The sequence below is a fragment of the Rousettus aegyptiacus genome, unplaced genomic scaffold (assembly GCF_014176215.1).
Source record: "Rousettus aegyptiacus isolate mRouAeg1 unplaced genomic scaffold, mRouAeg1.p scaffold_m13_p_5, whole genome shotgun sequence".
NCBI classification, from domain to species: Eukaryota; Metazoa; Chordata; class Mammalia; order Chiroptera; family Pteropodidae; genus Rousettus; species Rousettus aegyptiacus.
In genome coordinates this window covers 12,952,598-12,965,100 of record NW_023416308.1, presented here as the reverse complement: position 1 = coordinate 12,965,100, position 12,503 = coordinate 12,952,598, and the positions used below count along the sequence as shown (strand labels likewise).

General features: G+C 56.2%; 1 protein-coding gene across 1 annotated transcript; it reads left to right on the top strand.

Moving 5' to 3' along the window:
• The first annotated feature begins 281 nt into the window (after nucleotides 1-281).
• On the top strand, nucleotides 282-7,036 carry LOC107497849 (RIMS-binding protein 3A-like). Its single transcript, XM_016120173.2, has one exon. The coding sequence runs from the start codon at nucleotides 1,661-1,663 to the stop codon at nucleotides 6,572-6,574; it is 4,914 nt and encodes a 1,637-aa protein (XP_015975659.2). The 5' UTR covers nucleotides 282-1,660; the 3' UTR covers nucleotides 6,575-7,036.
• Nucleotides 7,037-12,503: the final 5,467 nt, after the last annotated feature.

Genomic DNA, 12,503 nt, shown 5'->3' with positions numbered 1-12,503 from the left:
AGTTCCAGTGTCCCTCCAACCCTGGAAGGCTGGGGCTATCGATATACCCATTGTATAGACACACAATGATCACTCAGCCAAAAAGTGGCAGAGTCTAGATGGAAACCAGGACTCTGAGGCTTCCCACCTACCATGAAGCATCCAGAGTGAGTCCAGAGAACATAGGGAATGCCTGTGCTGCCAACGCCATGGCAGCCCTGTCTGGCCTCAGTCAAATCCCTACCTTGCAGGCCTCAGATTTTCTAGCTGCCTAAAAGGGAATAGGTTTAAAATTAGTGAACTGCCTACCAGAGTCCCACAAACAGAAGAAATGGATGCTCAGCGAGGTCAGAGAACTCTGGGAGGTCACACAGCCCAGAAGAGGGCAACATCATTGGCTCATTTTACAGATGAGGACATGGAAGTAGTACAAGCTGAAGGACTGTTTGAATCCATAGGTCTTCCAGCCCTAACCATCTGATCAGACTACCCCTTGAAGAGTCATGGAAAGTTCTCTGGTCTTGCTGTCTCCAGAGAGGTGGTGTGAAGACCTAAATGAGCCCATAAGGGCCTCTGGCTTAACCTTTTAGAGAAGCAGGAAGCCCGGGCACTCCTGGGCTAGACCAAAGAGCAGGTTGGGCCCCCATGGCAGCCCAATTTTCTTACTTCCCTCCCTGACTCTCCAACTGGCTGACACTCCACTCCGGGTTCTACTCGACTCTTTCTCCTTCTGCAGATGCAGAATGTGGCTCCCCCCTGGGAGAAAGAGTGGAGAGGGGTCCTCACAACTGTGACCCTGAGATTGGGCAAATATAGTCAGAATGCTTATAGACTCTGGAGGAATAATTTTGCAGCATTGAATCTCCATTCAACTACTTCTGGGCTGTGTGACCATGGAGATGTCTGTATCTCTCAGAGCATCCTTGCAGAATGATTCAGGGCTTTGGTCCCTGAAGAAGCCCTACTTCCATGTCTCAGTTGGCACCACGCCCAGACTATGGGCTCAGAACTTCCCATCTGTAAAATGGGCATAGGAGGTTTAAATAGATAATGGCATGCAAGTGCTTAGCACCACAGAGGGCCTTGGAAGAGTAGGCCCTGTGGAGGTGCAGGCATCAGAGGTACCTTCCCCTAGCTGAGAGCCAAGTTTGGGCATATCCTGTTGCAATGTTCAGCCAAGTAGGCCGAACACACCACCTGAACTCATGGCAAGGCCAGGCTGGGTCTGCTCACACTTCATCTGTGATCTTGACCCACACAGCGAGCCCCTTTTTCTAGGCCCAGAAGAGCAGCCTGGCTTTCTACCATCCCATTGGCCTAAGAGGGATTGCAGAGCGCCTGGGACGGTACCGGGATGGGTCACAAAGGACATGGTACCAAAAAAAGGAAAGGCCTGGGGTCAGAGAGACCCCTGGGCATCCTGGGAAGGACATGGGCTGGACTGAATAGGGGTGTTGGGAGCCCAGTTCTGGCATGAGCAAGCAGCCTGACAAGGATCAAGGGCTGGTGCACCCACAGCATGGGGTGGAAGAACATGCCCAGGGGCGGAAGTGGCACGTGGAGACCACCAGGGACGCCGGAAGCGGCGCGCGGGGCGGTTGGCCTTGGCCGGGTAGGCGGCCGTTGACGAGCAGCGGCCTGGACCAGGCAATGTCAGGCGTCTGGCCAGGCCGTGGCCACCATGACCAAGGACTCGCCCAACCCTTCGGGTGGCAGCCGCGCGACACCCAAGAAGCCAGCTAGTCCGGGCGCGGCGGCGGCGGTGCTAGAGGAGCAGAGACGGGAGCTGGAGAAGTTGCGGGCGGAGCTGGAGGCAGAGCGGGCTCGCGGGCTGGCAGAGCGGCGGCGCTTCGCGGCCCAGGCGCGCCAGCTGCGGGAGACGGCTGAGCGGGAGCGGCAGCAGCTGGTTGACCATCTGCGCTCCAAATGGGAGGCACAACGCTGTCGGGAGCTGCGGCAGCTGCAGGAGAAGGTGCTGCGGGAACGCGAGGCCGAGATCCGGCAGCTGCTGCGTTGGAAGGAGGCCGAGATGCGGCAGCTACAGCAGCTGCTGCACCGTGAGCGTGATGGCGTCGTGCGCCAGGCCCGGGAGCTGCAGCGCCAGCTGGCCGAGGAGCTGGTGAATCGAGGCTATTGCGGCCGCGCGGGGGCGCCCGAAGTCGCCGCCGCGCAGTGCCGCTGTCGCCTGCAGGAAGTGCTGGCGCAACTTCGCTGGGAGACAGACGGTGAGCAGGCCTCCCGCATCCGCCACCTGCAGGAGGCGCTCGACGTAGAGCGCCAGCTCTTCCTCAAGTACATCCTGGAGCACTTCCGCTGGCACCCGGCTTTGTCCCGGCCCCCCGACCCCCAAGCTGTGCAATTTTCGGAAGTGCCGCACCCCGAGACCGCCTGCAACTCTCGCCGCCTCCCAAAGTCCGCGTGTCGACTCGAATCCCTTGGCGGCCTGAGCGCCGGCGTCCGCGTGCGCTCCCGCTCCCTTGATCTGGTGCCCACGGCGTGCTCCAACTCCCCAGGCAGCCTGCTCCCTACGCGTGCCAGCTCCCTTGATTCCTTGGCACCAGCGCGTTCCCGCTCGCTCGACAGCACCCTGAGTCGCCCCAAGGCTCCTGAATCCGAGGAGCGGGCCTCCTCCTCGCCAGACACGTCCATCCTGGGCTCCCCTAGCCCCCCGCCGCCGCCTCCACCGCCGCCACCGCCACCACCACCACCACCACCGCCACCGCCATCGGAGCACAGGGGACCTAGCGACCCGCCAAGAGAAGACTCCGGGAGCCAGCCCTGCGAGGCCTTGACCCATTCGTCGCTGAGCTCGAACTACCAAGAGCTGGTGAAGCAGAACTCGGAACTGTCCCAGGCGTTGCAGGTGCTGGCGCGCCGCTGCTCTGGTCTGCACGCAGAGAACATGCAGCTGCGGCGCGCGGGCTTCCCAGACAAGGAGGATGAGAAGGTGAAGCGGCTCAAGGTGAAGCATGCGGAGCTAACAGGCCTGGCGCGGCGCCTAGAAGACCGGGCCCGCAAGCTGCAAGAAACCAACCTGCGGGCTGTGAGCGCGCCTGTGCCGGGCGAAAGCCGCGCTGGCCTGGAGCTGTGCCAGGCCTTCGCCCGCCAACGCTCACGGGACTTGTCAGAGCAGGCGAGCGCGCTGCTGGCCAAAGACAAGCAGATCGAAGAGCTGCAGCGGGAGTGTCGCTTGCTGCAGGCACACGTCGCCTCGGGCCTCGGCAGCGCCCCGCACCCTAGTGGGGGTGCAGCCAGCGCCCAGTGGCTCAACATCGGCGACTTGGACCGGCTGCAGCGCGAGTCCCAGCGGGAGGTGCTCCGCCTGCAGAGGCAGTTGACGCTGCAGCAGGCCACCTGCAGAGCCCGGGCAGAGGCGGGCGGCCAGAATACACCCTGCGAGGATGCGCGGCGCCAAGTGCAGGCGCTGGAACGCGAGCTGAGCGCGCGGCGGCGCGAGTGCGAGGAGCTCGGCGTGCAGGCGGCGGAGATGAGGCGGCGCGGCGAGGAGGCAGAGGCGCAGCTGCAGGCGGCGCTACGCGAGGGCGTCTGGCTGGCCAAGGAGAATGCGCGGCTGCAGGCCCAGGCAGACTGGATGCGAAAGGTGGCGGCGGAGAACAACGACGTGCGCAGGCAGCTGTGCCGCGCGTGTCAGGAGCGGGATGCCACCGGCTTGCTGGCGGAGCAGCTGCTGCAGCAGGCGGCACGCGGGCAGGACAGGCAGCAACAGCTGCAGCATGACCTGCAGAAGGCCCTGCGTGATCTCCAGGCTGCTCGAGAGGAGATGCGGGCGCTGCAGTGTCAGCCTGGTCACCCTCCCCAGGCGCCCCCAGCTCCGGATTCTCAAGGCAAGGATAGCAGAAGCACCAGGTTCCAGCCAGGGTCTGAAGACCGAGCATCATCACAGCCCAGCAGAGACAAACAGGAGAAAGAAACTTCTCTGTTGGAGAGCCCAGTTGCCCTTGAGGACCCAGTCAGTGGCCCGCAAGTGCCAGACAGCGTCCCAGCCAGCCAACCTCTGGACTCCAGCCCCCAAACTAAGAAAACTAGCTCCCAGTCTAACTCCTCTTCAGAGGTGGAGTCCATATGGGCCACCGTGCCATCTTGCCCTACTCTGGACATGGACACAGCCAGTGAAGTGGAAGATCTGGATCCAGACAGTGTGTCTTCAACGCTGGAAGTGAGGGACTCAGAGGCCCCTGCCACCCTCAAACTCAAGATCTTCCTGGTTCGATATAGCTATAACCCATTTGAGGGGCCCAATGAACACCCTGAGAGTGAGCTGCCCCTCACAGCTGGGGATTATGTATATATCTTTGGAGACATGGATGAAGATGGCTTCTATGAAGGGGAGCTTGAGGATGGCCGGCGGGGTCTGGTGCCCTCCAACCTGGTGGAGCAGATTCCAGACAGCGACGTCCTTGGCTGCCTGCCCCCAGAGTCCCCAGACCTTGGCCCCACTCAGCTCCCAGCCAGGCAGGGTGAAGCTTCAAAGGAAGACACTGGCCACAGCTTATTGCCTGTGAAAACTCAGGGAGTTTTGGACAGGGGGACATGCCAGAAAAAGGTGGGCTCCAAGACAGAAGTAGCAATAGAGATCTCAGATGCCAAGACAGAAGATGGCTGGCTTGGCTCGCTGCAGAGTGTGGAGGAGCAAGACTTCTCCAGATCCCTTCTGGGGGCCAAAGGGGTCCTTTGTGTGGCCCCCAAGCAACTACACCTGCAGAATGTTGCAGCCACATCGGCTGAGATCACCTGGGTCTACAGCAGCAGCAGCCACCCCCATGTGGTGTACCTCGACGACCAGGAGCATGCCCTGACCCCAGCAGGTGTGAGCTGCTACACCTTCCAAAACCTGCATCCCAGCACGCGGTACCAGGCACGGGTGGAGGTGCAGCTGCCATGGGACTCACTGCAGACACACTGGGAAACCATGTCTTCCACCATCACCTTTGACACACCCTTGGCAGGACCCCCTGACCCTCCACTGGACGTGCTGGTGGAACGCCACACCTCACCGGGCCTCCTGGTGGTCAGCTGGCTCCCAGTGACCATTGACTCTGCCGGATCTTCCAACGGAGTCCAGGTCACTGGCTATGCTGTGTATGCTGACGGGCTCAAGGTTGCAGAGGTCACTGATGCCACTGCTGGGAGCACCCTGTTGGAATCGTCCCAGCTCCAGCTGCCCCTGATGTGCCAGAAGGTCTCGGTGAGAACCATGTCACTTTGTGGGGAGTCCCTGGATTCGGTGCCAGCTCAGATCCCTCAGGACTGTTTCACCTGTAAACGATTACCGGAGACCTCTCCCTTTAGCTATACGTGTGGCGACCAATTCCCATGCAGAGTCACCTTCCCTGTCTGCCCTCAGAGGCTGGCACTGGCTCCCCTGATTGCCAAAGCCAGCTCTCACACCCCCAGAAGCTGTGGGGAGCCCCGGGTTGAGTTCCTAGAAGCATTCCCTGAAGAACTGCCAGGGAGGCACTCCCCAGTGCGTAACCTGAGTTCAGAAGGAGAATATCCAAGAGCAAGGGCTGGCAGCCAAGGCCAGGGGCCCACAGAAGCCTGGGAGGTATGCAAAAAGGAGGTGTTATTTCAGAAGAGTCCTCAGAATTACAGGCCACCTCTACCCAGTAGCCAGTCTGAGAAGGAAGAAGAGCACTACCAGCACATGGGTACCAGCCAAAGCCCTGCTCTGGGAGTTGTCCATCTGTCCCCCGAGTGTGGGCCTGGGAAAGAACTATGTCAGGAAAAGGCCACCCTTGAGAAGGACCTCAGGCAAAAGCAAGATGCCCAAGTGTTCACCGCTCCCCAGCTGGGCACAAGCCAACGATACATGTCTGACTTTCGCAACATTTTACAGGAGGAGGAGGCAGTGTGCTTCGGTCCATGGGGCACAGAGAGGCGAGAGCAGAGAAGGGAACTTAGGACCCAGAGCGGGCAAGGTCAGGCTCTGGGTAGCAAGAGGGAGTGCCAGCTTCATGAGCCCAGCTCAGCACTTTGTCCAGCTCCATCCAACGAAGTCATTAAGATGTCCAGGGGTGGCCCCCCACAAGTGGGGGTAGGCATGGACACTCCGGTCAGGGTTTTTGTAGCCCTCTTTGATTACGACCCCCTAGCAATGTCTGCCAACCCCGAGGTTGCAGAGGAGGAGCTAGCCTTTCAGAAAGGGCAGTTGCTGAGAGTGTGGGGCTCTCTGGACCCACATGGCTTCTACCATGGTGAATGCAATGGGCAAGTGGGCAACATCCCTGGGCACTTGGTGGCTGAGGCAGAGGCGGGCATGGAGCGGACCGACAGGAGGTGGCATTTGCCAGCGCAAGGGCACACGCCCTCTGTGGCCCACCTCGATGATTTTCGTGGGCTCACCAGGAGGCCTCCACTGTGGACTCCAACAACCATGATGGCAGCTCTGGACTATGACCCCAAGGACAGGCGAGGAGGGGGCCTGGTGAAAGGCAAGCTATCACTGAAGGCAGGGGATGTAGTCACAGTCTACGGGCCTGTGGATGACAAGGGATTCTATTATGGGGAATCAGGCGGTCACAGAGGCCTGGTCCCAGCTCACCTGCTGGATCACATGTCCCTCCATGGAGAGTGAGCAAAGCTACCCACAGGTGTAGTGGCCTCTGGCCACCAGCACCCCACCAGAGGAGAAGCAAGCATGTGGACCCTTCCACCAGCACCCCTCTTCCCTTCTGTGATCACCCCACTATGTGAAACTGATGGCAGTCGTCAGGCATCCCCTAGCCTCTGAGAGCAGCAGGGCTTAAGTCTGAACTGAGTTGTTTCCAAAGAAAACAGGACACTCAGCCCCTAGAGTGTGACAGGCCGGTTCAGCATTGTTGGTAACTCCAACAGGCATTTGAAGAAGTGCCTTTCTGTGCTCAGTATGCGTTTTCTTTAGGAGGTGAACATTAATCATCCATTGCCTTGTATGAAAGTCTCAAGAAAAGCCTGCCTCTTAAAAAAAAAATGTGACTAGAATGTTATTTTTCTATCTCATGTTCAACCCCTCATTAAAATGTTGATAGAAAAAAGAAAAAGAATATTTTAGAAGTGAAAGCACAACCAAGGGAAACATGAGCCTTCCTCTCTTCCCTGTCTTCTGTTAAGGGGTCTGCGAGGGCTACAGACATATTTTCCCAGCTGTGGGGCTAGGAAGGGCACCCCTTTGCTGTTTAGAACCCAACACAGGGTCGCTTTCAGGGCTGCCGAGGGCCCAGCCAGGAGCCAAGGCTGAGAAGCAGGGACTCCAAAGGTGTCCCTGTCCATGGTCTGTGTGTCCCTTTTTGGAGGGTAGTGTCTGTGTCTACCAGCAGGGGGTCCCTTTCCCCAGCACTTCCCTAGGAACCTCACCGGGAGGGCATGTCCACATTTGCCCCATTTTACAGAAGAGCTGCTGAGGTTCGGGGGGCCCCCAGTTTCCACAGCTCCAGAGCTGCTTCCTCCCATGGTCTTTTGGGGCTCCCCATCTAGGAGAGTGAGGATGAGGGGTGGCCTTCATCCTTCTCTGCTTCTGTTTGATGTCCCTATGTTTCCCTAAATCCAACAACACTGTCAGATGAAGGGCACTACCTTCCTGAGTGCAGGAGGAAGTTACTGGAAGCATTCCTGGGAGGAATCAGAGCCAGTCAGGTTCTTGAGGGACTTGGCAAATTGGGGCCATAGGGTTCCACCACGCTGGCCCTGGGCTAAAGGCGGGAACAGAGAAAGGGGCAGACCCAGGGGACGTCTCAACCTGACACACTTATGCTGTCTTATCCTCAGAAAACACCGGAACCAACGAGGCAGCTGTGGTGTGCACACACGCACTTACTTGTGAGCAGGAGGCTACAGGAGAGAAACTCCGCTCCCCCTCACCACCCTCTTTCCACTGAGGGCCATGATCATCCTTTCTGAAGCTCACAACTCCCCATTTTACAGTGAGAAAATAGGCTCAGAAGGCTGACCTGAGGAGGTAACCCAGACAAGCTCACAATTTTTTTTTAATTGTGATAAAATATACATAACATAAAATTTACCATCTCAACCATTTTTTACATGTACAAGTCAGTAGTGTTAATACATTTACATTGTCTTGCAACCGATTTCCAGAACTCTTTCACCTTGCAAAACTGAAACTCTGTACCCGTTAAACAACCACCACCATTCCCTTCTCTCCTTAGCTACTGGCGACCTCTAATCTCTTTTCTCTCTATGACTTTGACTACTCTAGAGACCTCATATAATTGGGCTCATACAGTAAATTTGTCTTATTATGTCTGTCGTATTTCGCTGAGCATAATGTCCTCAAGTTTCATCCATGTTGTAGCATGTGTTAGAATTTCATTGTTTTTTAAGGCCGAATAATACTCCATTGTATGGACACACTACACTTTGGTTAGCCATTCATTCATCAACGGACACTTGGGTTGCTTCTGTTTTTCTGGGTGTTGTGACTAGTGCTGTTATGAACATGAATGTACAAGTATTCTCAGCTTTCAGTTTTTCAAACCATCAGCTCAAAACCAGAATGGAACCTGAGGATAATAAACAACATGGAAACTGCTATTGCAGGAGAGGACAGTCCAACTAGCCCCTCCCAGCTCCTGGGAGCTAGATTGGAGGTCTCGGTGTCCACGGGCTAAGGGGTGGGGACAAATATGGTCCCCAGACACTAGAAGAGCAACAACAGTTTATCAAGAAATAGAATTTAAATCCATGCACTTTCAAAATTAAATACAATAACTGATTCCATAAGAACCACAGATGTAACACACTATTCCATCACTTTTTCTCATAATTTTTTATTTAACTTGATATTCTTCCCTGACCATTGACCAAGATTGCCCTCCTTTGTTTTTGAACAGCTGCAAGATTGTCCATTTCATGGCTGTGAAGTGGTACCCCCGCCCTCACTCCAAATGCCCCTTTTATTTTTCTCCATAACACTCATCCACACCTGGCATGTTACCTATGATTTTTCTGTTGTCTGTGTTCCACCCCCAAGGCCACTCCCCCACCAGATTGTAAGCCCCACAAAGAAAGGGACCTCTTTGGTTTGTTCATTGCCCAGGACATAGTAGGTCATCAATAAATATATGCTGGATAAAGGAACACTGTATGTGGCCCCTGTGCTGGGCCCAGATACTGGCCTGGGCTCCAGGCATTTACACCACGCATTTGGCTGCTCCACCCACTGAAATAGAATAATACATGAACCTGAATTAGGGTTTGGTAATTCTGATCCTGGGCACCAGTGCAGGTGAGGAGGAGGGCATCTTAGGCAGTAGGAACAAACGAAGCAAAGGGCCTGAGGCATGAAAATAATGAGTGATTGCACACTGGGGAAACTTGGAGAACAGTGGCATAGAGAGAGGGAAAGGGTTGGGGACAGGTGCTACCAGCTGGTAGAGTCCCTTCTGGGTTTCAAAGTCCCCTGGAGCTTCCTCATGCTGCCACTAGAGGGCAGCCTAGGCACACCGTGGGTTGCTCTCCAGGAACCCTGCACCTGGGCAGCCTGGGGCCACACCTGCCTGCACAGGCCCTGAAGCCCAGTGTTAGGATGAGCAGGAAGTCTCCAATGCTGCAGGTCTGTGATTCAGACCCCATCTAGCCCTGTTTTCTCCTCCTCTCTCTCCGGGGAACCCATCCCCCCCCCCCCACCTCATCCCCATCCCCATAGGGGATATTCTTCCAGGGGAACCGGGACCAGTATCAGGCCTGGCAAGTCTGACACCCGGCCACAGAAAAGCCTCCCTCTTCACTCTTCTTGCAGTCTCACTCCCACAAATCCTAGTTTCCCAGAGGCCATGGGAGGTTTTAGTGAATGAATAAAGAAGCACAAAACCTGGTAGCCTGTGGGAGGCAGAGCGGAGTGAGTGGTAGCACAGTTGGGCTCTGGAACCCAGCCAACTGCGTCTGAACCCTGATCTGCCAGTAGACAGCTGGGAGGCGTCTCTGAGCCTCAGTTTCCTCATCCGTGGCAGGGCTGAGGGGGTTGTTTTGAGCAGATCCTGTGTGCAGAGTACTTGGTCCAGGATCAAGACCCAAAGGAAGCCCAAGAAAGCTGGTGAGGACACAGGTGTCAGGAGTCTAGGGCAGGGGTAGATGGTTCTGGGTCCAGCCTGCCTCCTCCAAGGGCGCTGAGAACCAGAAGACTTTGATCAAAGGCAAGGGGAGGCCATGCAGGTCTAGTGAGGTGGGTAGATGGAAAGGAGTAGATGCCTGGTCATGGCCTGCACTGGGCTCCTCCCCAACTGACCAGATGACCTGGAGGCTCAAAGCCTGTCCAGGCCATTCCAGTAGGGAACAGGGGGATGGGAAGCCCAGCTGGCCAGAGGGCAGAGAAGCCTACAGTAGTCAAAGGTACAGCAGTCAGGGAATCCAGAGGATTCTAGAGTGAGGGTCACTGAGCCTGACCTGGCACTCTCCACTTCCACCCAGGGCCCCTCTGGTCAGGGCAGGTCTCAGCACCTCGCCAGTCCTCCCCCAACAAAAGAGAGGCTTTCAGACATTTCTCATTATTTCCTGCTCTCACTCCCCACATACTGGATGGCACAAAAGAAGCATAAAGATAGCCAAACGGCTCTTAGTCTTTCCCACAACCCACTTGCCATGGGAACCCCCATCCTGCTGGCGCACCCCAGGAATAGTTCATTCATTACCCTCTACCTCAGCCATTGTGCATTTTCAAAACATAAAGTTAACTGCTCAATTTCAGAGTTATTATATGAAATCTGAACACACCATGAAGGACAATATAAAAAACTCAGATTCCATCTTTTGGTCACATCCCCTCTCCCTGTCTCAGCCCATGGTGGTCAGATTTAGAGGCTGGGTGGGGGCATATGGAAGGTCAAGGGTTCCACCTAAGATAGAATATGCTGAGTCAACTTCAGGCTTGTAAAACTAAGCACATTGCCAGGTAGAGCTGACTCCAGGAACCTGGGCACGGAAGGTTGTTCCTGGGACCATGGTGCCGCCACTGGCACCCCAGCCAGCTCCACAGGTCCAGCCAGCCTCGGGCTCAGCCTCACCTGTCCCTGTCCCAGATGGTGTTTGGGGTCTGTTCTGGGCTGGAATGCCCTATATTTGGAGATCCTCTCACTCAAAAGTCCTGGCCTCTGATACCTGACTACAAACTCCTGATATCATGCCCCAAACTCCCAAAGTAAGCTCCCTTAAAATCCTTTAGTAACTGACCACCTGACTATCTGTGCCCACATGGCTGGACTTCCAGGACCCCAAGGGTGACCCCACCGGCCACTTCCCCTTGGTTAGGGTCTTTGGCTAGAGGGTGACCTCCTAGGAGCTTGTCCCCTCCGGCCCGGCCTGAGAGTTGGGTGGAGGCTGGATTTGAATCCTGGACCACCCGGTTGGACAACCTCATGGAGTTCCTTGACTCTCTGCCTCAATTTCTTCTTCCCTAAAGTTGCCCTTCTGGCTGCCCTGCCCCTTCAGTCAACTCACTCCAAGTTGTCCTTCAAAAGTGCCCTTCTTCCTATCTTGAGCAGCCTTCCCCAACTCACTCCACCCTCACTGAGTTTAGATGCCCCTCCCATGTGCATGGACAGCCCCCAGGCAAAATCCCTGTGCCCTGGAATTACTTATTTACTCAGTCACCTTCCGCAACAGAGTGCCTCTCACTCCAGGTTGCCTGCTCAATGCAGGCGTCCAGACCTGGTGTGGACCTGGTGTGGAGCTTGCATTGGGGTCTGTGTGCCAGCACATTCCTTCCTAAGTTAGGAAAGGCACCAACTGGCTTGTGACAGAGAAGCCCAAAAAAGGGTTGGCCTGGGGCTCTAGGTGGCCATGTTTCCTACTGAGAACTGACCTTTGCAAGCCCTCACCATGTGCCTTACCTCACGTACTGCCCACGGCAACCCTACCCAGATGGTGTAATTATTTTTCCCTTGTACAGATGGAGAAACTCAGGCTCTGAGAGGAAAGGTCATTCATCAAGGTCGTTCAGTGAGTCCAGGCAGAGCCAGGTTCTAAACCCAGGTGTATCCCTTTGCCTCTAGCCCTTATCTGAAGGATTCCTGCCCTAGCCTGGGGGCAGGGCCTGGGTCTAGGGAGGAGGCCAGAGGGAGGGAGAGTCAGAAACTCAAATTGAAGAACTGATAGGGGGAGGGTGGGAGGTGCTGGGAGTGGCCAGTCCTAGGGCTTGGGCAACAGGGTACTCAGTGGAGCTACACTGGGCGGAGAGGGGCAGCAGGACAGGCAGAGGCCTGCTGAGTCAGAGATGCCCCCAGGGTCTTCAGGAAAGGCATCTCGAAGGTGGCCCTGGGCTGGGGCTAGTGAAAGCACCCCAGGGTGGTGGGCCCAGGGGTTGAATTGGGTGCTGAGGCCCCACCCCAGGACCATCAGGATTTAAGGAGAAAGAGGCCTCTGAGAGGGTAGGGGGCCACATTTTCCAGAAGGAGGGAGTGGTCAGCCTCCACAAGGTCAGGCAAGATAAGGGCCGCTGGGCCTAGCCTCCCTCGTGACTATGACCAGAGGCTTCTGTCCCAGCCTGGGGGCTTCCTGGTGTCCTGTCCATGAGG